This window comes from Oncorhynchus masou, chromosome 18, assembly GCF_036934945.1.
Source record: "Oncorhynchus masou masou isolate Uvic2021 chromosome 18, UVic_Omas_1.1, whole genome shotgun sequence".
NCBI classification, from domain to species: domain Eukaryota; kingdom Metazoa; phylum Chordata; class Actinopteri; order Salmoniformes; family Salmonidae; genus Oncorhynchus; species Oncorhynchus masou.
Window position 1 is genome coordinate 77,526,049 of NC_088229.1, and position 25,964 is coordinate 77,552,012.

At 43.8% G+C, this 25,964-nt stretch overlaps 1 protein-coding gene across 5 annotated transcripts in view; it reads left to right on the plus strand.

The window, feature by feature from the left end:
• vit (vitrin) overlaps positions 1-25,964 on the plus strand; it is a 98,592-nt gene that overhangs the window by 57,853 nt on the left and 14,775 nt on the right. For 2 of the 5 annotated variants that reach the window (XM_064924496.1, XM_064924497.1), the window contains 9 exons: positions 2,944-2,982; positions 4,397-4,447; positions 8,793-8,867; positions 10,767-10,832; positions 14,332-14,406; positions 16,370-16,438; positions 17,309-17,371; positions 19,412-19,459; positions 20,321-20,368. In XM_064924496.1, the coding sequence (XP_064780568.1) occupies positions 2,944-2,982; positions 4,397-4,447; positions 8,793-8,867; positions 10,767-10,832; positions 14,332-14,406; positions 16,370-16,438; positions 17,309-17,371; positions 19,412-19,459; positions 20,321-20,368 (534 nt within the window). The remainder of the gene's footprint in view (positions 1-2,943; positions 2,983-4,396; positions 4,448-8,792; positions 8,868-10,766; positions 10,833-14,331; positions 14,407-16,369; positions 16,439-17,308; positions 17,372-19,411; positions 19,460-20,320; positions 20,369-25,964) is intronic. The other 3 variants (XM_064924499.1, XM_064924498.1, XM_064924500.1) reach the window with 3 other exon arrangements.

Below are 25,964 nucleotides of genomic sequence, written 5' to 3' on the forward strand. Positions count from 1 at the left end.
GGGTTGCTGCTATTTACTGTGGGGGTCTATAGGTTGGTTGTTTATGGGTTGCTGCTATTTACTGTGGGGGTCTATAGGTTGGTTGGTTATGGGTTGCTGCTATTTACTGTGGGGTCTATAGGTTGGTGATGGGTTACTGCTATTTACTGTGGGGGTCTATAGGTTGGTGATGGGTTGCTGCTATTTACTGTGGGGGTCTATAGGTTGGTGATGGGTTACTGCTTTTTACTGTGGGGGTCTATAGGTTGGTTATGGGTTGCTGCTATTTACTGTGGGGTCTATAGGTTGGTGATGGGTTGCTGCTATTTACTGTGGGGGTCTATAGGTTGGTGATGGGTTACTGCTATTTAATGTGGGGGTCTATAGGTTGGTGATGGGTTGCTGCTATTTACTGTGGGGATCTATAGGTTGGTTGGTTATGGGTTGCTGCTATTTACTGTGGGGTCTATAGGTTGTTGATGGGTTACTGCTATTTACTGTGGGGGTCTATAGGTTGGTGATGGGTTACTGCTATTTACTGTGGGGGTCTATAGGTTGGTGATGGGTTACTGCTATTTACTGTGGGGGTCTATAGGTTGGTGATGGGTTGCTGCTATTTACTGTGGGGTCTATAGGTTGGTGATGGGTTGCTGCTATTTACTGTGGGGGTCTATAGGTTGGTGATGGGTTGCTGCTATTTACTGTGGGGGTCTATAGGTTGGTTGGTTATGGGTTGCTGCTGTTTACTGTGGGGGTCTATAGGTTGGTGATGGGTTGCTGCTATTTACTGTGGGGTCTATAGGTTGGTTGGTTATGGGTTACTGCTATTTACTGTGGGGGTCTATAGGTTGGTTGGTGATGGGTTACTGCTATTTACTGTGGGGGTCTATAGGTTGGTGATGGGTTACTGCTATTTACTGTGGGGGTCTATAGGTTGGTGATGGGTTGCTGCTATTTACTGTGGGGGTCTATAGGTTGGTTGGTTTTGGGTTGCTGCTATTTACTGTGGGGTCTACAGGTTGGTTGGTTATGGGTTACTGCTATTTACTGTGGGGGTCTATAGGTTGGTTGGTTATGGGTTGCTGCTATTTACTGTGGGGGTCTATAGGTTGGTTGTTTATGGGTTGCTGCTATTTACTGTGGGGGTCTATAGGTTGGTTGGTTATGGGTTGCTGCTATTTACTGTGGGGTCTATAGGTTGGTTGGTTATGGGTTACTGCTATTTACTGTGGGGGTCTATAGGTTGGTTGGTTATGGGTTGCTGCTATCTACTGTGGGGGTCTATAGGTTAGTGATGGGTTACTACTATTTACTGTGGGGGTCTATAGGTTGGTGATGGGTTGCTGCTATTTACTGTGGGGGTCTATAGGTTGGTGATGGGTTACTGCTATTTACTGTGGGGGTCTATAGGTTGGTTGGTTATGGGTTGCTGCTATTTACTGTGGGGGTCTATAGGTTGGTGATGGGTTGCTGCTATTTACTGTGGGGGTCTATAGGTTGGTGATGGGTTGCTGCTATTTACTGTGGGGGTCTATAGGTTGGTGATGGGTTACTGCTATTTACTGTGGGGGTCTATAGGTTGGTGATGGGTTACTGCTATTTACTGTGGGGGTCTATAGGTTGGTTGGTTATGGGTTGCTGCTATCTACTGTGGGGGTCTATAGGTTGGTTATGGGTTACTGCTATTTACTGTGGGGGTCTATAGGTTGGTGATGGGTTACTGCTATTTACTGTGGGGGTCTATAGGTTGGTTGGTTATGGGTTACTGCTATTTACTGTGGGGTCTATAGGTTGGTTGGTTATGGGTTACTGCTATTTACTGTGGGGGTCTATAGGTTGGTTATGGGTTACTGCTATTTACTGTGGGGTCTATAGGTTGGTTATGGGTTACTGCTATTTACTGTGGGGGTCTATAGGTTGGTTATGGGTTGCTGCTATTTACTGTGGGGGTCTATAGGTTGGTTATGGGTTGCTGCTATTTACTGTGGGGGTCCGTATTGTTGGCTGCTGTTCGTTCGGGGGGGGCCTGCACTGGTGTTTATGTGTGACTCTCTCGTGTCTCGTGTTGTCACGTTTTTTCCTACATGGTAACCCACGGTAACCCACGGTAACCCACGGTAACCCATGGTAACCCACGTGATGTCTTGTTGTTTTATGTCCATCAGAATAATGCTTTATTTTCTTTAAAAAATAGATCTCGACGAATCGATAAATTACCATCAACTTACATTCGTCTTTGATTAAAGATAACATAGTCGGCTATCAATTGCACCAATTTCAAAGGTTAAGTTTGTCACAAATTATTTGACATAACTTGCTTGATTTAAGTGTTTATTCAATGTAATTGTTTTACGGTGTAAAATGTAAAGGTAGTTGTTTGATGCTCTATTTTAAGTTCCTTTATGAATCTTAATCCAGCACCATCCCTGGCTTTGGCCGAAACAACAGAATGTGTTGTTGCTGTTGTTGTGGTCGTCGTCGTTGTTGTTGTTGCTGTTGTTGTCGTCATCGTCGTCGTTGCTGTTGTTGTCGTCGTCGTCGTCGTCGTTGTTGTTGTCGTTGTTGCTGTTGTTGTTGTTGTTGTCACGTGTTGTTGTTGTTGCTGTTGTTGTTGTTGTTGTCGCTGTTGTTGTTGTTTTCGCTGTTGTTGTTGTTGTCACGTGTTGTTGTTGTTGTTGTTTTCGCTGTTGTTGTTGTTGTCACGTGTTGTTGTTGTCGCTGTTGTTGTTGTTGTCACGTGTTGTTGTGGTTGTTGTTGTCGTCGTCGTTGTTGTTGTTGTCACGTGTTGTTGTTGTCGCTGTTGTTTGTTGTTAATGTCGTCGTTGTTGTTGTCACTTGTTTTTGTTGTTGCTGTTGTTGTTGTCGCTGTTGCTGTCGTTGTCTTAGAAAGTAGTGCTACAGGTATTTCCAAGATTGTAATGTTAAAAGTACACATGATGTTATTCTCAACATTGCCTCTATAGGGCAGTCACAGAATGGCCACGGAAAGGTGACAGCCCAAGGTATGTTCCGACTTTCATTTCTTCTACGTAAGCAGTACTTAGTTACTTATATTACTTACTTATAGTATTAGATGAAGTAGTTAGTTACTTATATTACTTACTTATAGAATTAGATGCAGTAGTTAGTTACTTATATTACTTACTTATAGTCGTAGATGAAGTAGTTAGTTACTTATATTACTTACTTATAGTATTAGATGCAGTAGTTAGTTACTTATATTATTATCTGTAGTATTACTTACTTACAGTATTAAATGCAGTAGTTAGTTACTTATATTTTTATCTGTAGCATTACTTACTTATAGTATAAGCTGTAGTATTAGTTAGTTATAGTATTAGATGTAGTATTAGTTACTGTTATGTTTTAGCTGTATTATTACTTACTTGTAGTATTAGATGCAGTAGTTAGTTACTTACATTTTTATCTGTACTTATAGTATTACTTATAGTATTATATGTAATACTAATTACTGTTATGTTTTAGCTGTAGTATTAGTAACTTATAGTATTAGATGTAGTATTAGTTATTTATAGTATTAGATGTAGTATTAGTTACTTATAGTACTAGATGTATTATTAGTTACTTATAGTGTTAGATGTAGTATTCGTTATGTATAGTATTAGATGTAGTATTAGTTATTTATAGTATTAGATGTAATATTAGTTACTTATAGTATTAGATGTAATATTAGTTACTTATAGTATTAGATGTAGTATTAGTTACTTATAGTATTAGATGTAGTATTAGTTACTTATAGTATTAGCTGTAGTATTAGTTACTTATAGTATTAGCTGTAGTATTAGTAACTTATAGTATTAGATGTAGTATTAGTTACTTATAGTATTAGCTGTAGTATTAGTTACTTATAGTATTAGCTGTAGTATTAGTAACTTATAGTATTAGCTGTAGTATTAGTAACTTATAGTATTAGCTGTAGTATTAGTTACTTATAGTATTAGCTGTAGTATTAGTTACGTATAGTATTAGATGTAATATTAGTTACTTATAGTATTAGATGTAGTATTAGTTACGTATAGTATTAGCTGTAGTATTAGTTACGTATAGTATTAGCTGTAGTATTAGTTACGTATAGTATTAGCTGTAGTATTAGTTACTTATAGTATTAGCTGTAGTATTAGTCTTATTCTATTCCTAATGGGTCCGATCCAGAGCAGCTAACACAATGTTTAACTCTAATCCAGCGTTTCCCACAAACGACCACAAGGGGTAGTATTACCTACTTACAGTATTAGATGTTTTGTTTTATTGCCCTAGTTCTACAAAGCTTCATCAAATTAACATCTCATCTGCAAGCGTTGTTGATTAAAATCACCTGTGTTGCTAGGGCAACAGAAAACTGAACTGAGCATCACTTTTGACGTGTGTAAACCGGTATAAATGTCTTATTCAAAGCAATCAGAGGCGGTACCTACACCAGTAGGTTTCCATCACGAGCCAAAGCAGGTAATCACACCCTCGATGTCATCCTGATGTCATCATTTGTCTGTAGTCACCTGTCTGTAGTCCTCTGTAGTCACCTGTCTGTAGTCCTCTGTAGTCACCTGTCTGTAGTCATCTGTAGTCACCTGTCTGTAGTCATCTGTAGTCACCTGGCTGTGATCCTCTGTCTGTAGTCACCTGTCTGTGGTCCTCTGTCTGTAGTCCTCTGTAGTCACCTGTCTGTGGTCCTCTGTCTGTCGTTCTCTGTCTGTAGTCCTCTGTAGTCACCTGTCTGTGGTCACCTGTCTGTAGTCACCTGTCTGTGGTCACCTGTCTGTAGTCACCTGTCTGTGGTCCTCTGTCTGTAGTCACCTGTCTGTGGTCCTCTGTCTGTAGTCACCTGTCTGTGGTCCTCTGTCTGTAGTCACCTGTCTGTGGTCACCTGTCTGTAGTCCTCTGTCTGTAGTCCTCTGTCTGTAGTCCTCTGTCTGTGGTCACCTGTCTGTGGTCACCTGTCTGTGGTCCTCTGTCTGTGGTCACCTGTCTGTAGTCCTCTGTCTGTAGTCCTCTGTCTGTAGTCCTCTGTCTGTGGTCACCTGTCTGTGGTCACCTGTCTGTGGTCACCTGTCTGTAGTCCTCTGTCTGTGGTCACCTGTCTGTGGTCACCTGTCTGTGGTCCTCTGTCTGTAGTCACCTGTCTGTGGTACTCTGTCTGTGGTCCTCTGTGGTCACCTGTCTGTAGTCCTCTGTCTGTAGTCCTCTGTAGTCACCTGTCTGTGGTCATCTGTCTGTGGTCCTCTGTCTGTGGTCCTCTGTGGTCACCTGTCTGTAGTCCTCTGTCTGTAGTCCTCTGTAGTCACCTGTCTGTGGTCACCTGTCTGTAGTCACCTGTCTGTGGTCCTCTGTCTGTAGTCACCTGTCTGTGGTCCTCTGTCTGTAGTCACCTGTCTGTGGTCCTCTGTCTGTAGTCACCTGTCTGTGGTCACCTGTCTGTAGTCCTCTGTCTGTAGTCCTCTGTCTGTAGTCCTCTGTCTGTGGTCACCTGTCTGTGGTCACCTGTCTGTGGTCACCTGTCTGTAGTCCTCTGTCTGTGGTCACCTGTCTGTGGTCACCTGTCTGTGGTCCTCTGTCTGTAGTCACCTGTCTGTGGTACTCTGTCTGTGGTCCTCTGTGGTCACCTGTCTGTAGTCCTCTGTCTGTGGTCCTCTGTCTGTGGTCCTCTGTGGTCACCTGTCTGTAGTCCTCTGTCTGTAGTCCTCTGTAGTCACCTGTCTGTGGTCACCTGTCTGTAGTCACCTGTCTGTGGTCACCTGTCTGTAGTCCTCTGTCTGTAGTCCTCTGTCTGTAGTCCTCTGTCTGTAGTCCTCTGTAGTCACCTGTCTGTGGTCACCTGTCTGTGGTCCTCTGTCTGTAGTCCTCTGTAGTCACCTGTCTGTAGTCACCTGTCTGTGGTCCTCTGTAGTCACCTGTCTGTGGTCCTCTGTCTGTAGTCCTCTGTCTGTAGTCCTCTGTCTGTAGTCCTCTGTAGTCACCTGTCTGTGGTCACCTGTCTGTGGTCCTCTGTCTGTAGTCCTCTGTAGTCACCTGTCTGTAGTCACCTGTCTGTGGTCCTCTGTCTGTAGTCCTCTGTAGTCACCTGTCTGTGGTCCTCTGTCTGTGGTCCTCTGTCTGTGGTCACCTGTCTGTAGTCCTCTGTCTGTAGTCCTCTGTAGTCACCTGTCTGTGGTCATCTGTCTGTGGTCCTCTGTCTGTGGTCCTCTGTGGTCACCTGTCTGTAGTCCTCTGTCTGTAGTCCTCTGTAGTCACCTGTCTGTGGTCACCTGTCTGTAGTCACCTGTCTGTGGTCCTCTGTCTGTAGTCACCTGTCTGTAGTCCTCTGTCTGTAGTCACCTGTCTGTGGTCCTCTGTCTGTAGTCACCTGTCTGTGGTCACCTGTCTGTAGTCCTCTGTCTGTAGTCCTCTGTCTGTAGTCCTCTGTCTGTGGTCACCTGTCTGTGGTCACCTGTCTGTGGTCACCTGTCTGTAGTCCTCTGTCTGTGGTCACCTGTCTGTGGTCACCTGTCTGTGGTCCTCTGTCTGTAGTCACCTGTCTGTGGTACTCTGTCTGTGGTCCTCTGTGGTCACCTGTCTGTAGTCCTCTGTCTGTAGTCCTCTGTAGTCACCTGTCTGTGGTCATCTGTCTGTGGTCCTCTGTCTGAGGTCCTCTGTGGTCACCTGTCTGTAGTCCTCTGTCTGTAGTCCTCTGTAGTCACCTGTCTGTGGTCACCTGTCTGTAGTCACCTGTCTGTGGTCACCTGTCTGTAGTCCTCTGTCTGTAGTCCTCTGTCTGTAGTCCTCTGTCTGTAGTCCTCTGTAGTCACCTGTCTGTGGTCACCTGTCTGTGGTCCTCTGTCTGTAGTCCTCTGTAGTCACCTGTCTGTAGTCACCTGTCTGTGGTCCTCTGTAGTCACCTGTCTGTGGTCCTCTGTCTGTAGTCCTCTGTCTGTAGTCCTCTGTCTGTAGTCCTCTGTCTGTAGTCCTCTGTCTGTAGTCCTCTGTAGTCACCTGTCTGTGGTCACCTGTCTGTGGTCCTCTGTCTGTAGTCCTCTGTAGTCACCTGTCTGTAGTCACCTGTCTGTGGTCCTCTGTCTGTAGTCCTCTGTAGTCACCTGTCTGTGGTCCTCTGTCTGTGGTCCTCTGTCTGTGCTCACCTGTCTGTGGTCCTCTCTCTGCCCTCCTCCCTCTACACCCTGTCTGCCCTCCTCCCTCTACACCCTGTCTGCCCTCCTCCCTCTACACCCTGTCTGCCCTCCTCCCTCTACACCCTGTCTGCCCTCCTCCCTCTACACCCTGTCTGCCCTCCTCCCTCTACACCCTGTCTGCCCTCCTCCCTCTACACCGTCTGCCCTCCTCCCTCTACACCCTGTCTGTCTGTCTGTCTGTCTGTCTGTCTGTCTGTCTGTCTGTCTGTCTGTCTGTCTGTCTGTTTCACACACTGCTGGAGTTGTCTTCTTGTTTATATGTTCTCATATCCCTTCTCTTTTGTTATCTTTCTCAATCCTTTCTTTCTTCTCTGCCTGGGCTGTAATCCCCAGTCTCGGTTCCTCTGGTGTCTATGTGCACAGCTGTCTGTGGTACCACGGTTACTAGATCCACTGTGGAGTTCCGGAACTGGTCTGGAATGTTCTGGTCTGGACCAGTCCATGTTCTGTTGTCCTTAACCCAGACTCTGAGTCTGTGGCCCATTCACCTCCTGTCCTGTATCTGTTACTATGTCTGTATACCACTAGACCTCTGATCCCCGAATCCTGTTGTCCTGATTAATCCCTCTCTGTCTGTCTGCCCTATCTGTGATCCCTCTCTCCCTCCCTCTTTCTCTCTCTCTCTCCCTCCCTCTCTCTCTCTCTCTCTCCCTCTTTCTCTCCCTCTCTCTCTCTCTCTCTCTCTCTCTCCCTCTCTCTCTCTCTCTCTCTCTCTCTCTCTCTCTCTCTCTCCCTCTTTCCCTCCCTCTTTCTCTCTCTCTCTCTCTCTCTCTCTCTCTCCCTCTCTCTTCCTCTCTCTTCCTCTCTCTCTCCCTCTCTCTCTCTCTCTCTCCCTCTCTCTCTCCCTCTCCCCTCCTCTCTCTCCCGCCCCATATCACATACCCAACACATCTGATCACTGTGCCAAACATCTTGAATGTTTAGCAGTGTACTGCACTGTACACCACTCCCTAATTTAGATGGATATTTGCATTGAGAAGAATGTATATAACAGTGTCTAGTTTTCTATGGGATGTTTCACAGTGTCTAGTTGTATATGGGATGTTTCACAGTGTCTAGATTTATATGGGCTGTTTTCTTAATGCTTTACAGGGGCTGTTTTCTTAATGCTTTACAGGGGCTGTTTTCTTAATGTTTTAAATCGGCTGTTTTCTTAATGCTTTACAGGGGCTGTTTTCTTAATGTTTTATATGGGCTGTTTTCTTAATAATTTACAGGGGCTGTTTTCTTAATGTTTTATATGGGCTGTTTTCTTAATGTTTTAAATGGGCTGTTTTCTTAATGCTTTACAGGGGCTGTTTTCTTAATGTTTTATATGGGCTGTTTTCTTAATGTTTTAAATGGGCTGTTTTCTTAATGCTTTACAGGGGCTGTTTTCTTAATGTTTTACAGGGGCTGTTTTCTTAATGTTTTTATTAGACATAGAGGATAGCTTTAGTTGTTCAATGTAGCCTCATTATTTTATACTTCTAAAGGTTTCCCTGTCTGTTATATTCTAGCCGCTACATTGTTATCTGATGGGAATGGACAACACCAGCCATTATGTCCATTTCATAGAAAAACAACCTAAGAATTCTGTTTAGCCATCCTGTTTATTCAGTCCCTGATGCTGTCTCTGCTGGGTACAGGTCTACGGAGACCAGAGGCTGTCGGGTCTCCTACCATCAGGAGACAACCAGCCCCCGGACACCACTCCGGGACAGGTCAGAGCTCAACCCTCAACCCACCCCAACCCCAACCTAGACACTCCCCTTCCCCCAGACTAGACACAGGTAGTGAGACCGGAGGCAGCAGGGTGACACCCCACAACTCACCCTATGCTAGGATACAACCAGCCCAAAACCTGCTGTCACACCCACACATCAATCAATCATTTGATTTAGAAAGCCCTTTACAGTAACTCAGCCTTGGGGCCTCCCTGAGTTATTAGGTAGGGGCCTCCCTGAGTTATTAGGTAGGGGCCACCCTGGGTTATTAGGTAGGGCCACCCTGGGTTAGAGGTTATTAGGTAGGACCACCCTGGGTTAGAGGTAGGGCCTCCCTGGGTTAGAGGTTATTAGGTTGGGGCCTCCCTGGGTTAGAGGTTATTAGGCTGGGGCCTCCCTGGGTTAGAGGTAGGGGCCTTCCTGGGTTAGAGGTTATTAGGTTGGGGCCTCCCTGGGTTAGAGGTTATTAGGTAGGGGCCTCCCTGGGTTAGAGGTTATTAGGTAGGGGCCTCCCTGGGTTAGAGTTAGGGGCCTCCCTGGGTTAGAGGTTATTAGGTAGGGGCCTCCCTGGGTTAGAGGTTATTAGGTTGGGGCCTCCCTGGGTTAGAGGTTATTAGGCTGGGGCCTCCCTGGGTTAGAGGTTATTAGGCTGGGGCCTCCCTGGGTTAGAGGTTATTAGGTTGGGGCCTCCCTGGGTTAGAGGTTATTAGGCTGGGGCCTCCCTGGGTTAGAGGTTATTAGGCTGGGGCCTCCCTGGGTTAGAGGTTATTAGGTAGGGGCCTCCCTGGGTTAGAGGTTATTAGGTTGGGGCCTCCCTGGGTTAGAGGTTATTAGGCTGGGGCCTCCCTGGGTTAGAGGTTATTAGGATGGGGCCTCCCTGGGTTAGAGGTTATTAGGCTGGGGCCTCCCTGGGATAGACGTTATTAGGTAGGGGCCTCCCTGGGTTAGAGGTTATTAGGTAGGGGCCTCCCTGGGTTAGAGGTTATTAGGCTGGGGCCTCCCTGGGTTAGAGGTTATTAGGTAGGGGCCTCCCTGGGTTAGAGGTTATTAGGCTGGGGCCTCCCTGGGTTAGAGGTTATTAGGCTGGGGCCTCCCTGGGTTAGAGGTTATTAGGCTGGGGCCTCCCTGGGTTAGAGGTTATTAGGTTGGGGCCTCCCTGGGTTAGAGGTTATTAGGTTGGGGCCTGATTACAGGCTCAAAATGGCTAGAAACAAATAACTTTCTTCTGAAACTCGTCAGTCTATTCTTGTGCCCACTCCTCTTTCTATTCTGGCTAGAGACAGTTTGCACGGCTCTGTGAAGGGAGTAGTACACAGCTCTGTGAAGGGAGTAGTACACAGCTCTGTGAAGGGAGTAGTACACAGCTCTGTGAAGGGAGTAGTACACAGCTCTGTGAAGGGAGTAGTACACAGCGTTGTACGAGATCTGCAGTTTCATGGCATTTCTCTCATGGATTAGCCTTCATTTCTCTCTCCCTCCCTCCCTCCCTCCCTCTCTCTCTCCTCCCTCTCCCTCCCTCCCTCCCTCCCTCCCTCCGTCTCTCTCTCTCCCTCCCTCCCTCCCTCCCTCCCTCCCTCCCTCCCTCCCTCCCTCTCTCTCTCTCTCTCTCTCCCTCCCTCCTCCCTCCCTCCCTCCCTCCCTCCCTCCCTCCCTCCCTCCCCTTCCTCCCTCTCTCTCCCTCCCTCTCTCCCTCCCCTCCCTCCCCTCCCTCCCTCTCTCCCTCCCTCCTCCCTCTCCCTCCCTCCCTCTCTCCCTCCCTCCCTCTCTCCCTCCCTCTCCCTCCCTCCCTCCCCCTCCCTCCCTCCCTCTCTCTCTCCCTCCCTCTCTTCCTCCCTCCCTCTCTCCCTCTCTCCCTCCCTCCCTCTCCCTCTCTCCCTCTCTCCCATTGCTGAGCAGCTTTCAACCGAGTTGTACAGATGGTCCCAGCAGAGAGGAACCAGCAGCAGCAACAGAACAACCCCAGTAAGTGTGTACAGCCACCTTGTTGCCATTACTCAAAACCTTTGAGGGAATATATCTGAGTACAGTTACTGAAAGTTAGTTTGTAGTGATTAATCAAACTGGGACCCCTCTCTTTTTCTAATGAGCCCTGCACATTACACACACACACACACACACACACACACACACACACAGAGAGAGAGAGAGAGTAATTTACAGTAATTACAGTAATTACAGTAATAATTTTCTACAGTAATTTAAATGGGGCAGCAGGGTAGCCTAGCGGTTAGAGAGTTGGACTAGTAACCAGAAGGTTGCAAGTTCAAACCCCCGAGCTGACAATGTACAAATCTGTCGTCCTGCCCCTGAACAGGCAGTTGACCCACTGTTCCTAGGCCGTCATTGAAAATATGAATGTGTTCTTAACTGACTTGCCTGGTTAAATAAAGGTAAAATAATAATGAAAAATGTGAAGTTTTGAATCCGGCGTTGTTTTGCGTAACAATTCATAAACGATGTGCCATTGAAAATTGAAAAATTTTGCAATTTATATGGCCCAACTGTCAGTTTTTTGGTCCTTAAATGAAATAGGTATGTTTTTATTTATCACACTTTTCTTTAACCCTTTATGTTCTTTAATACAGGGCCGACATACAAGTTCCTTACTTTTTCCCCTTCTACTTGCCTCTTCCATTTTTGTGGTAATGCTGCAATTCGTTGGTTGTAATTTTGGGTAGAGCAGACATTTCCATATGTCTGTGTTAGCTGCATGTGTGACATACCTACACCAGTCCTATTTATGATATCATTCACAAAAATTATACCTTTTTTAAACATTTCTTAAAAAAATACATTTGTTTTTAATCAATTAGTATATTTAAGTTTAACAACAATATTTGATGTATTATTTGTTCTGTCTTTTCAGGTGGATTAAACTGAAATTTTAACCAACTTTCTAAGGCTTGTTTAAAAAATAAACATATTTTGGAGATTATTTCCTTTTCAAACAACCGAAAGTGGACAGGTGTAATCTGAATAAAGGGGAAAGGGCCCTTCTTGAACATAGGATGAGACATTCCTACCAATTTACTGGAGAACCAGTTTGGATTTAAGTATAACTTTTGTATGACTGATGCCTTTAGTGAGAGGTCTAATGCTTTAATATTTAATCATTTCTGCCCTCCGAATTCATATTCGTTATATAAATAGGCCCTTTTCATTTTGTCTGTCTTGCCGTTCCAAATAAAATGGAATATTTTTTGTTCATCTAATTTAAAAAGCAGGTCACTAGGTGTAGGCAAAAGCATAAGCAAATAGGTAAACTGTGATATAACTAAAGAGTTAATCAGGGTGATTTCTCCACAAATAGACAGGTATTTTCCTTTCCATGGTAGCAAGATCTTATCTATTTTTGCTATCTTTCTATAAAAATTTATTGGAGTGAGATCATTTATTTATTTTGGGATTTGTATACCGAGTATGTCCACATCTCCCTCAGACCATTTATTTGGTAAACTACATAGTAATGTAAAAGTTGAATTGTTTAGTGATCCAATACGTAATATAATTTGATCATAATTTGGTTTTAATCCAGAGAGGATAGCAAAAGTATCTAGATCCTCTATGAGGCCGTGGAGAGACTCTAATTGTGGTTTTAAATGAAAACATGAATCATCAGCGTACAATGACACCTTAGTTTTTAATCACTGATTTCGAATCCCTTAATATTATCGTTTGATCTAATTTTAACAGCTAACATTTCGATGGCAATAATAAACAGATATGCCGATAGTGGACAACCTTGTTTTACTCCTCTGGATAGTTTAAAACTTTCTGAGATGTAGCCATTATTTACTATTTTACACCTGCTGGTTGCTACACTCCATCCAGTTTGCTTTATTTTTTATAATCTATTACACTGGATTTTTCTTGAATAAGTTCCTACATTTGTTTTTCCTCTAACTTATTCTGTGCCTCTACGGTACAAAATCTCCTAAAATTAAAATCTCCTACCATAATGATAGAGTCTAGTGTTGCTTGTAAATTCTTATATATCTCTTCAAAGAAGCTTGGATCATCATTATTCGGACTATATAGGTTAATAAGCCATACCTGTTTATTGTCCATCTACATTGAGGATCTGTTTGGACAATTTGCACATTTGGATCAAACTGACTGTTAATTAAAAACATCACCCCTTTTGAATTTCTTTGCCCATGGGAGAAGTATATTTCGCCCCCCCCAGTTCTTTTTCCACAAAACTTAATCTAAAATTGTTGAATGAGTTGAATGTAAATAATAGATATTATATTCCTTCTCTTTTAGCCAGGTAAATACTGATTGTCTTTTCTCATTATCTGCTAGGCCATTACAATTGTAACTGGCTATACTTATTTCACCACCTATCATAATGAGACACAACTTTCAATTCTATTTATCCAAATATATGTTTGTAAACGTGCCATTAAAAAGTAACATGATGATTGAGTGTCTATATAGCTGTACCATTATATTTGCATATTTGCAACCTAGTGTTATATATCACAAAACAACCTTCAACCTAGTGTCATATATCACTAAACAACCTTCAACCTAGTGTTCAATAATCACTAAACAACCTTCAACCTAGTGTTCAATAATCACTAAACAACCTTCAACCTAGTGTTCAATAATCACTAAACAACCTTCAACCTAGTGTTCAATAATCACTAAACAACCTTCAACCTAGTGTCATATATCACAAAACAACCTTCAACCTGGTGTTATATATCACAAAAAAGCCTTCAACCTAGTGTTCAATAATCACAAAACAGCCTTCAACCTAGTGTTCAATAATCACAAAACAGCCTTCAACCTAGTGTTCAATAATCACAAAACAGCCTTCAACCTAGTGTTCAATAATCACAAAACAGCCTTCAACCTAGTGTTCAATAATCACAAAACAGCCTTCAACCTAGTGTTATATATCACAAAACAACCTTCAACCTGGTGTTATATATCACAAAACAACCTTCAACCTGGTGTTATATATCACAAAACAACCTTGAACCTCGTGTTATATATCACAAAACAACCTTCAACCTGGTGTTATATATCACAAAACAACCTTGAACCTCGTGTTATATATCACAAAACAACCTTCAACCTCGTGTTATATATCACAAAACAACCTTCAACCTGGTGTTATATATCACTAAACAACCTGTGTTATATATCTCTAAACAACCTTCAACCTGGTGTTATATATCACTAAACAACCTGTGTTACATATCTATTCCTAGTTTAAAATCAATGAAGATTCTCCATTTGTTAACTGGCCCTATATGAGTATTAAGCAACATGTGTATACCTCACTAATAACGCTGCTTTGTATTGTTTTATAGAGAACACATGGTGCACTGGTCAGAGTGATGATATAAACACATACGCTGGTCAGATTGAGTGATGACATCACAACATATCATCACACTGCTTGTCCATCATGAACGCAATATTCTAATCTTACCCCTCCCCCTCTCAGCTTTGGCTCGTAGGGATAGGCCGCCCACTTCCTTCGCACGACCTGATTGGTACCCTGGAGCGAGACGGCCAACAGGTACTAAAGACGAGGAAAATCATTCCTTCTAAATAAGAATACTTTAACAGATCATAAATACTTCATAACAAAGACTAAATACATGAAACAATTCAAAACCAATCGAGTTAACATTCTGATAAAATTGGTCATAATCAAAGCATAATGTAAATCCTAAACTATTGATTAAAGCATCTGAATAACACACCGTTGTAAAACGTTTCACAGTATCAACCCATCTCGTTATTGTATTCTAAGGGCTTTTAATCCCTCTACCAGTCAAAAGTTTGGACACACCTACTGATTCAATTGTTTGTCTTTATTTTTTACTATCTTCTACATTGTGGAATAATAGTGAAGACATCAAAACTATGAACGAACACATATGGAATCATGTAGTAACCAAAAAAGTGAAACAAATCAAAATATATTTTATATTTGAGATTCATCAAATAGCCACCCTTTGCCTTGATGACAGCTTTGCACACTCTTGGAATTCTCTCAACCAGCTTCACCTGAAATGCTTTTCCACATATGCTGAGCCCTTATTGGCTGCTTTTCCTTAACTCTCCAGTCCAACTCATCCCAAACCATCTCAATTGGGTTGAGGTCTGGGGATTGTGGAGGCCAGGTCATCAACTCCATCACTCTCCTTATTAGTCAAATAGCCCTTACACGGCCTGGTGGTGTGTTGGGTCATTGTCCTGTAGATAAACAAATGATAGTTCCACTAAGTACAAACCAGAAGGGATTACATATCGCTGCAGAATGCTGTGGTGGTTAAGTGTGCCTTGAATTCTAAATAAAACACTGACAGTGTCACCAGCAAAGCACCATCACACCTCCTCCTCCTCCATGCTTCACGCTGGGAACCACACATGCAGAGATCATCCGTTCACCTACTCTGCATCTCACAAAGACACGGCGGTTGGAACCAAAAATGTCATATCTGGACTCCAGACCAAAGGGCAAATTCCACCAGTATAATGTCCATTGCTCTTGTTTCTTGGCCCAAGCAAGTCTCTTCTTCTTATTGGTGTCCTTTAGCAGTGGTTTCTTTGCAGCAATTCGACCATGAAGGCCTGATTCACAGTCTCCTCTGAACAATTGATGTTGGGATCAATGAGATGTGTCTGTTACTTGAACTCTGTGAAGCATTTATTTAGGCTGCAATCTGAGGTGCAGTTAACTCTAAGGAACTTATTGTCTGCAGCAGAGGTAACTCTGGGTCTTCCTTTCCTGTGGCGGTCCTAATGAGAGCCAGTTTCATCAAAGCGCTTGATGGTTTTAGTGACTGCACTTGAAGAAGCTTTAAAAGTTCTTGAAATGTTCCCCATTGACTGACCTTCATGGCCTAAAGTAATGGACTGTCATTTATCTTTGCTTATTTGAGCTGTTCTTGCCATAATATGCTATTTTACCAAATAGGGCTCTCTTCTGTATACCCCCTTACCTTGTCACAACACAGCTGATTGGTTCAAATGCATTAAGAAGGAAAGAAATTCCACAAATTAACTTAACAAGGCACACCTGTTAATTTAAATGTATTCCAGGTGACTACCTCATGGAGCTGGTTGAGAGAATGCCAATAGTATGCAAAGCTGTCATCAAGGCAAAGGGTTAACATTTTGAAGAATCTCAAATATAAAATATATTTTGATTTATTTAACACTTCTTTGGTTACTGCATGATTCAATATACGTTATTTCATAGTTTTGACGTCTTTATTCTTATTCTACAATGTAGAAAACAGTAACACATAAAGAATAACGCTGGACTGAGTAGCTGTGTTCAAACTAGTAACTGGTACTGTACACCAGAGCAGTGGTCAAGACCCATTTCAATACATGTCAATTGTCTACAAGTGTCCTGTGTCCAATGTATTTCAAATATATTGGAATTCAGAACTGAAATGGAACTAAGCCCGACTCTTATCAACCGTCTTAGCCTTTACTGATGTCTTCCCTCTCTGCTGTACATTCAGACGTAAGTCAAGCAGCTCCAGATTCAGGCTACACGTGGAGCGAGGCGGAGACAGCGCCAGAGATGACAGGTAAGTCACCACCACCTCACAGCGGCAGTACTGCAGTACAACAAAACAGGCGTCCTCTACTGCCCCCTCTCAGAGCAGCGCGGTACTGCACCACAGAGGGCACCATAACACACTCAGGTGGTACAACTGATGTACGACACATTTAACTCAATGGTTGTGATACAATTTATATTGTTGTGATACGACAGAGTGTAGAAAATGTTTAAACAACAGCTGAGTGCTTTCTCCACCGTGCTTGTGTAATTACTTTTGTGCAAAAGAAAAAAATAACTCTGTTGTGTGTCACAACCGTTAAAATACGTTGTACATCAGTTGTACAACTTGTGTGTAGGGACCAGGGACTACATATCTACATCTGTTCATATCAGTGTACGCAGCATGTAAAGATCAATCCATACTGGTATGTTGACTGATATACTCAGGTGTCATGTAGAGCATGAGTTTACTAGGATTCCGCTGTAAGTATATTCCATGCCAATATCTCTCCAGATGCCATGTGTCTACCACATGAGAACGCTTGTATATGAAGGACGTATGGCATGGTTTACATTAAGGGCATAGAGTCTAGACATATGGGAATAAGTCTGGGTCACATTCACTAGGCACCAAAGCATAGATAAATGGACTGAAACAAGGAGGGACAACCTGCCCTTGTCCATTAAGAAAACCCTTATATTTGTTTTGCTACAGTGTGCCCTAATGAACATGACCCAGGTAAAAGGTTCTTCTCTTTCCTGGTCTGTGATTGGTTTAGCCACAGATCTGACCAATCATAAGCATGTAAATGTGTGCATCCTGAGCCAGTATGATGCCCACGGTGGTGATACTAACATTATAGTTAACGTAATGTAAAAACCCTTTCCTGTGTAGCCCGCGACCCCAGGCCTGATATCTCCGAGTATGAACGCTGGTATTATAACTTTGGACAGTACCGTAAGTTTCTTTTTCATTTTCTGTTTTTTGAAATCGTTGGTTGGAATTTGACATTTCTTATTCCTTTCTGATTCCGTTTAACATCCAACCGAGATTTCTGGAATTTTGGGGAAATTTACTGGACATGTGCAACCCTATACATTGAAATATAAAGATTTGATTGTTTTCATACATACAATATGAGTCAGTCACATACTGTATGGTGTGGCTGATCAAAATCTTTATTTTTGGATCAAACCTTTTTTAATCATTGACTTTATTTTGCTCGTGAAGTTTGATTTTGTAAAACAAGGTTTCTCCATCACCGTGTGGTTCCGGTGTTTTCTAAAGGTTTGCTTTCATGCATCGCAGACTCCTACCAATACACACGTCTCAATGCACAAACCAAACCAAGCTCTTTACGGACCCACGACAAGACACGAGCTCAACTGGCATCTACAGTTTAGGACATTGAGCTGCAGATTATAGTGCCTGGACCCATCTGTTCTATAGGGTTAGCGTTGGGGTTAGTTCTATCAGGGTGGGGGTTAGGGTTAGTGTTAGGGTTGGTGAAAATGTTGGAGTTAGGGTTGGGGTTGGGTTTAGAGTTGGGGTAGGGGTTAAGGTTAGGGTTAGGGTTAGGGTTGGTGAAAATGTTGGGGTTGGGATTAGGTTTGGCTTAGGGTAAGGGTTAGGTTTGGTGAAACTGTTGAAGGCATCTACATCTTAAATGAAGAGCTGGTTTCTGAGACTGACAGGAATGAGACCGACGGGGCTGAGACAGACAGGGCTGAGACCGACAGGGCTGAGACAGACAGGGATGAGACAGACAGGGATGAGACAGACAGGGATGAGACAGACAGGGCTGAGACCGACAGGGCTGAGACCGACGGGGCTGAGACCGACGGGGCTGAGACCGACAGGGCTGAGACAGACAGGGCTGAGACCGACAGGGCTGAGACCGACAGGGCTGAGACCGACAGGGCTGAGACCGACAGGGCTGAGACCGACAGGGCTGAGACAGACAGGGCTGAGACCGACAGGGCTGAGACCGACAGGGCTGAGACCGACAGGGCTGAGACCGACAGGAATGAGACCGACGGGGCTGAGACCGACAGGGATGAGACCGACAGGAATGAGACCGACGGGGCTGAGACCGACAGGGATGAGACCGACAGGGATGAGACCGACATGGATGAGACAGACAGGGGATGAGACAGACAGGGCTGAGACCGACAGGGCTGAGACCGACAGGGCTGAGACAGACGGGGCTGAGACCGACAGGGCTGAGACAGACGGGGCTGAGACCGACAGGAATGAGACCGACGGGGCTGAGACCGACAGGGATGAGACCGACAGGAATGAGACCGACGGGGCTGAGACCGACAGGGATGAGACCGACAGGGATGAGACCGACATGGATGAGACAGACAGGGGATGAGACAGACAGGGCTGAGACCGACAGGGCTGAGACCGACAGGGCTGAGACAGACGGGGCTGAGACCGACAGGGCTGAGACAGACAGGGCTGAGACCGACAGGGCTGAGACAGACAGGGCTGAGACCGACAGGGCTGAGACCGACAGGAATGAGACCGACGGGGCTGAGACAGACAGGGATGAGACCGACAGGGATGAGACCGACAGGGATGAGACAGACATGGATGAGACAGACAGGGGATGAGACAGACAGGGGATGAGACAGACAGGGGATGAGACAGACAGGGGATGAGACAGACAGGGGATGAGACCTACAGGGATGTGACCGACAGGGCTGAGACCGACAGGGATGAGACCAACAGGGATGAGACCGACAGGGCTGAGACCGACAGGGCTGAGACCGACAGGACTGAGACCGACAGGGATGAGACCGACGGGGCTGAGACAGACAGGGGATGAGACCGACAGGGATGAGACCGGCAGGACTGAGACCTGCAGGATGAGGCTTTTTAAGCTCATCCAACAGAAAATACTACTACACACATCCAAACATTTGGCTGAATGAAAAATGGTCATGTCTTTGGATCAATGACAAATCTATATTCTCTGTCTGTATCTTCCAGCACCCCAGTCCACAGACGCCGAGCCACAAGACACAACTCACACTAGAGGTGGGTAGCTCTTAAAGTTTCACCACACTAGAGGTGGGTAGCTCTTAAAGTTTCACCACACTAGAGTTGGGTAGCTCTTAAAGTTTCAACACACTAGAGGTCGGTAGCCCTTAAAGTTTCAAGTTTGCCATTTTTAGTTGTACTAATCATAATGTTGTCCACCGCCAGTTAGTATTGAGCCTGGGGACGAGGGTACACTAAAGTGGGTTAGGGTTAGCTAGTATTGAGCCTGGGAACGAGACTACACTAAACTGGGTCAGGGTTAGCTAGTATTGAGCCTGGGAACGAGACTACACTAAACTGGGTCAGGGTTAGCTAGTATTGAGCCTGGGAACGAGACTACACTAAACTGGGTCAGGGTTAGCTAGTATTGAGCCCGGGGACGAGGGTACACTAAAGAGGGTTAGGGTTAGCTAGTATTGAGCCTGGGGACGAGGGTACACTAAACTGGGTCAGGGTTAGCTAGTATTGAGCCCGGGGACGAGGGTACACTAAAGAGGGTTAGGGTTAGCTAGTATTGAGCCTGGGGACGAGGGTACACTAAACTGGGTCAGGGTTAGCTAGTATTGAGCCTGGGGACGAGGGTACACTAAACTGGGTCAGGGTTAGCTAGTATTGAGCCCGGGGACGAGGGTACACTAAAGAGGGTTAGGGTTAGCTAGTATTGAGCCTGGGGACGAGACTAAGCCGCACTGCAGACTGCTGCTTTGCCTTTCCATTGTGATAATATGTCACAACAGTCCCAGATATTGTCCTGTTTGTTATGAAGTGTTATACACACAGTATATCCTGTGAAGGGTGAGTGCTATGCTATGCCTTTGACCTTGCTAACGCTCAGCTTGTTTAAAATCCTCTACACAGTGGGACCAGTGGACTCCTGGAAACCAGAAGTGAACCCTTCTGATTCAGGTGAGATAATGTAGCACCTCCTAGCTTAAAAACCCCCAGCATTGACCAGCATACATTTCAAGCTGGTCCGTGCTGGTCAGTGCTGGTCAGAAGCTGGTCCACTTTATCTGACCAGCATGGTCTAGCTGGTTATGCTGGTCTGACCAGCATGGTCTAGCTGGTTATGCTGTCCGACCAGCATGGTCTAGCTGGTTATGCTGTCCGACCAGCATGGTCTAGCTGGTTATGCTGTCCGACCAGCATGGTCTAGCTGGTTATGATGGTCCGACCAGCATGGTCTAACTGGTTCTGCTGGCCGACTAGCCTTCGTTGTGTTTTCACTGGTAACCAGTAGTGATATTACGTTTAATGCCGTCAAAATCACTAAGCAGGTAACTTCAAAATCACTAAGCAGGTAACTTCAAAATCACTAAGCAGGTAACTTCTAAATCACTAAGCAGGTAACTTCAAAATCACTAAGCAGGTAACTTCAAAATCACTAAGCAGGTAACTTCAAAATCACTAAGCAGGTAACTTCAAAATCACTAAGCAGGTAACTTCAAAATCACTAAGCAGGTAACTTCAAAATCACTAAGCAGGTAACTTCTAAATCACTAAGCAGGTATCTTCAAAATCACTAAGCAGGTAACTTCTAAGCAGTGTGCCAATGCGTATATCACTAAGCAGGTAACTTCGAAGCAGTGTGCCAATGCGTATATCACTAAGCAGGTAACTTCGAAGCAGTGTGCCAATGCATATATCACTAAGCAGGTAACTTCTAAGCAGTGTGCCAATGCGTATATCACTAAGCAGGTAACTTCGAAGTCACTAGGCAGGTAACTTCAAAGCAGTGTGCCAATGCGTATATCACTAGGCAGGTAACTTCGAAGCAGTGTGCCAATGCGTATATCACTAAGCAGGTAACTTCTAAGCAGTGTGCCAATGCGTATATCACTAGGCAGGTAACTTCGAAGCAGTGTGCCAATGCGTATATCACTAAGCAGGTAACTTCGAAGTCACTAGGCAGGTAACTTCAAAGCAGTGTGCCAATGCGTATATCACTAAGCAGGTAACTTCGAAGCAGTGTGCCAATGCGTATATCACTAGGCAGGTAACTTCGAAGCAGTGTGCCAATGCGTATATCACTAGGCAGGTAACTTCGAAGCAGTGTGCCAATGCGTATATCACTAAGCAGGTAACTTCTAAGCAGTGTGCCAATGCGTATATCACTAGGCAGGTAACTTCTAAGCAGTGTGCCAATGCGTATATATCACTAGGCAGGTAACTTCGAAGCAGTGTGCCAATGCGTATATCACTAAGCAGGTAACTGCTAAGCAGTGTGCCAATGCGTATATCACTAAGCAGGTAACTTCAAAGCAGTGTGCCAATGCGTATATCACTAAGCAGGTAACTTCGAAGCAGTGTGCCAATGCGTATATCACTAGGCAGGTAACTTCGAAGCAGTGTGCCAATGCGTATATCACTAAGCAGGTAACTTCGAAGCAGTGTGCCAATGCGTATATCACTAGGCAGGTAACTTCTAAGCAGTGTGCCAATGCGTATATCACTAGGCAGGTAACTTCAAAGCAGTGTGCCAATGCGTATATCACTAGGCAGGTAACTTCGAAGCAGTGTGCCAATGCGTATATCACTAGGCAGGTAACTTCGAAGCAGTGTGCCAATGCGTATATCACTAGGCAGGTAACTTCTAAGCAGTGTGCCAATGCGTATATCACTAGGCAGGTAACTTCGAAGCAGTGTGCCAATGCGTATATCACTAAGCAGGTAACTTCTAAGCAGTGTGCCAATGCGTATATCACTAAGCAGGTAACTTCGAAGCAGTGTGCCAATGCGTATATCACTAAGCAGGTAACTTCGAAGCAGTGTGCCAATGCGTATATCACTAGGCAGGTAACTTCTAAGCAGTGTGCCAATGCGTATATCACTAAGCAGGTAACTTCGAAGCAGTGTGCCAATGCGTATATCACTAGGCAGGTAACTTCGAAGCAGTGTGCCAATGCGTATATCACTAAGCAGGTAACTTCAAGCAGTGTGCCAATGCGTATATCACTAAGCAGGTAACTTCTAAGCAGTGTGCCAATGCGTATATCACTAAGCAGGTAACTTCAAGCAGTGTGCCAATGCGTATATCACTAGGCAGGTAACTTCGAAGCAGTGTGCCAATGCGTATATCACTAAGCAGGTAACTTCTAAGCAGTGTGCCAATGCGTATATCACTAGGCAGGTAACTTCTAAGCAGTGTGCCAATGCGTATATCACTAGGCAGGTAACTTCGAAGCAGTGTGCCAATGCGTATATCACTAAGCAGGTAACTTCTAAGCAGTGTGCCAATGCGTATATCACTAAGCAGGTAACTTCTAAGCAGTGTGCCAATGCGTATATCACTAAGCAGGTAACTTCTAAGCAGTGGGCAAATGCGTATATCACTAGACAGGTAACTTCGAAGCAGTGTGCCAATGCGTATATCACTAGGCAGGTAACTTCTAAGCAGTGTGCCAATGCGTATATCACTTTATCAGAAGTACGTCATCAATGATGCCTGAAGCTGAGTTTAATCACATGCCTTTTCAAACGTGTGTTGCAAAATGCAATATCCCACTAATATCTCCATGCTTCCGATGCTTTCTTCAATTCCAAGCTGCTTTCAAAAACCAACTTACAAATATGGTTAGGATTTGTACAATTATTTTTTATCTGATTAGTAGTTTTACCTGACTAGTAGTTTTACCTGACTAGTAGTTTTACCTGACTAGTAGTTTACCTGACTAGTAGTTTAACCGACTCGTAGTTTACCCGACTAGTAGTTTATCCGACTAGCAGTTTACCCGACTAGTAGTTTTACCCGACTAGTAGTTTACCTGACTAGTAGTTTACCCGACGAGTAGTTTACCCGACGAGTAGTTTACCCGACGAGTAGTTTACCCGACGAGTAGTTTACCTGACTAGTAGTTTACCTGACTAGTAGTTTTACCCGACTAGTAGTTTACCTGACTAGTAGTTTACCCGACTAGTAGTTTACCCGACTAGTAGTTTACCAGTGGCATGAACTTCCTGCTTTGCCACTGGATCTTTGGGGTGTAATACAGATTGTTAAAACATTAGAACCAATAGACATTCTGTCATTTGTTCCTGTCATTAGAAACCTCTCACAAGGAACCCTTGTGGGTTCTTCATTTTGTCCATTTGTGTTCTACATAGAACCCTGTCATGAACCCTCTGGTTACAGAGTTATGTCATTTGTCCAGATGGGAGAACCCTTTGATTTGTCCCTGTATGATAACCCCTTTGAGATCCATTTAGAACCCTCTCATGAAGAAAGCTCTGGTTCCAGGTAGAACTAAAGCTACATCTGTACCCATTGGATGCAGTGATTACAATATAGTGGCTATATACAGGAAAGCCAAAGTTCCAACAGCTGGGCCTAAAATAGTGTATAAGAGATCAGACAAAAGATTTAGCTGTGACTCTTATATAGATGATGCTCAAAATATTTGGTGGTCTTATGTGATTAATTAGGAGCATCCAGACGATGTACTTAATGAATTTATGAAATGGCTTCTTCCATTTATTGATAAACATGCACCCGTTAAGAAACTGACTGTTGGAACTGTTACGGCTCCATGGATCGATGAAGAATTTAAAAACTATATGGTTGAAAGAGATGAGGCAAAAGGAGTGGCTAATAAGTCTGACTGCACATCTGACTGGCTGACGTACTGCAAATTGAGAAACTATGTGACTAAACTAAACAAAAAGAAGAAACTGTATTCTGAAGCCAAGATCAATGACATAATAATGATGGAAGAAGAAAATTGAGTATTTTAATGAAATTATGGGCAGAAAGACAAATTCAACTCCGTCTTTCATCGAATCAGATGGTTTATTCATCACAAAACCATTTTGACGTTGCCAATTATTTAATTGATTATTTCAAACTGTGGACAAAGTGGACAAGTAGACAAACTTAGACAGGAAATGCCAACAACGAACAGTGAGCCATTATATTCATGCATAAACAAACTAATAATGAAAGAAAAGCATTGGAACTTTACATTTTGTAAAGATAATGAGAGGAGGAAACATTATTGTTATTGATGACGAACAATGACAAACCTTCTGGCATTGACAACTTAGATGGAAAGCTACTGAGGATGGTAGCTGACTCTATAGTCACTCCTATCTGTCATATCTTTAATCTGAGCCGGGAGGAAAGTCTTTGTCCTCAGGCCTGGAGGGAAGCCAAAGTCATTCCTCTACCCAAGATTGGTAAAGAGGCCTTTACTGGTTCTAACAGCAGACCTATCAGCTTGCTGCCAGCTCTTAGAAAACTGTTGGAAATGGTGTTTGACCAAATACAATGCTATTTCTCTGTAAACAAATTAACAACAGACTTTCAGCATGCTTATAGAGAAGGGCACTCAACATTGACTCAAATGACTGATGATTGGTTGAATATAATTGACCATAAGAAGATTGTGGGAGCTGTATTGTTAGATTGCCGTGCAGCCTTTGATATTATTCAACTGTTGTTGAAAAAACGTATGCGCTATTCATTCAGAGCTATCTATCTAATAGAACACAGAGGTTTTTTTAATGGAAGCATCTCTAATGTCAAAAATGTAATGTGTGGTGTACCACAGAGCATCTCTCTAGGCCCTCTACTCTTTTCAATTTTCACCAATGACCTGCCACTGGCATTAAACAAAGTGAGTCCATGTATGCTGATGATTCAACCATATATGCATCAGCAACCACAGCTGGTACGTGGTACCTTCAGGCATTTGGAAATTGCTCCCAAGGATGAACCAGACTTGTGGAGGTCTACAATTTTTTTTCTGAGGTCCTGGCTGAATTCTTCTGATTTTCCCATGATGTCAAGCAAAGAGGCACTGAGTTTGAAGGTAGGCCTTGAAATACATCCACAGAAGCTTCTAAAGCCATGACATCATTTTCTGGAATTTTCCAAGCTGTTTAAAGGCACAGTCAATTTAGTGTATGTAAACTTCTGACCCACTGGAATTGTGATACAGTGAATTATAAGTGAAATAATATATCCGTAAACAATTGTTGGAAGAATGACTTGTGTCATGCACAAAGTAGATGTCCTAACCGACTTGCCAAAACTATAGTTTGTTAACAAGAAATTTGTGGAGTGGTTGAAAAACGAGTTTTAATGACTCCAACCTAAGTGTATGTAAACTTCTGACTTCAACTGTAGATTCAATAGTTGCAACGATGGGGAGAGGTCTGGGCCGTAATAAAGACATGCTCTGCTTTTTTGACACCACACTCCATAAACCAAGTTCTGCAGGCTCTAGTTTTGTCTAATCTTGACCAGTTGTCCGGTTGTGTGGTCCAGTGCTGCAAGGAAAGACCTAGTTAAGCTGCAACTGGCCCAGATGACAGAACATGTTAACAGTACATTTATGCAGCTTTTTTCAGAACATGCACGTCTTGCTCTACATTGTAATCAGAGGGCTGATATAAATACTATGCTGCCAGTCTCTCTTGGCTCAGAGTTGAGGAGAGACTGACTGCATCACTTCTTTTATGAGAAACATTAATGTGCTGAAAATCCCTAATTGTTTGCATAGTC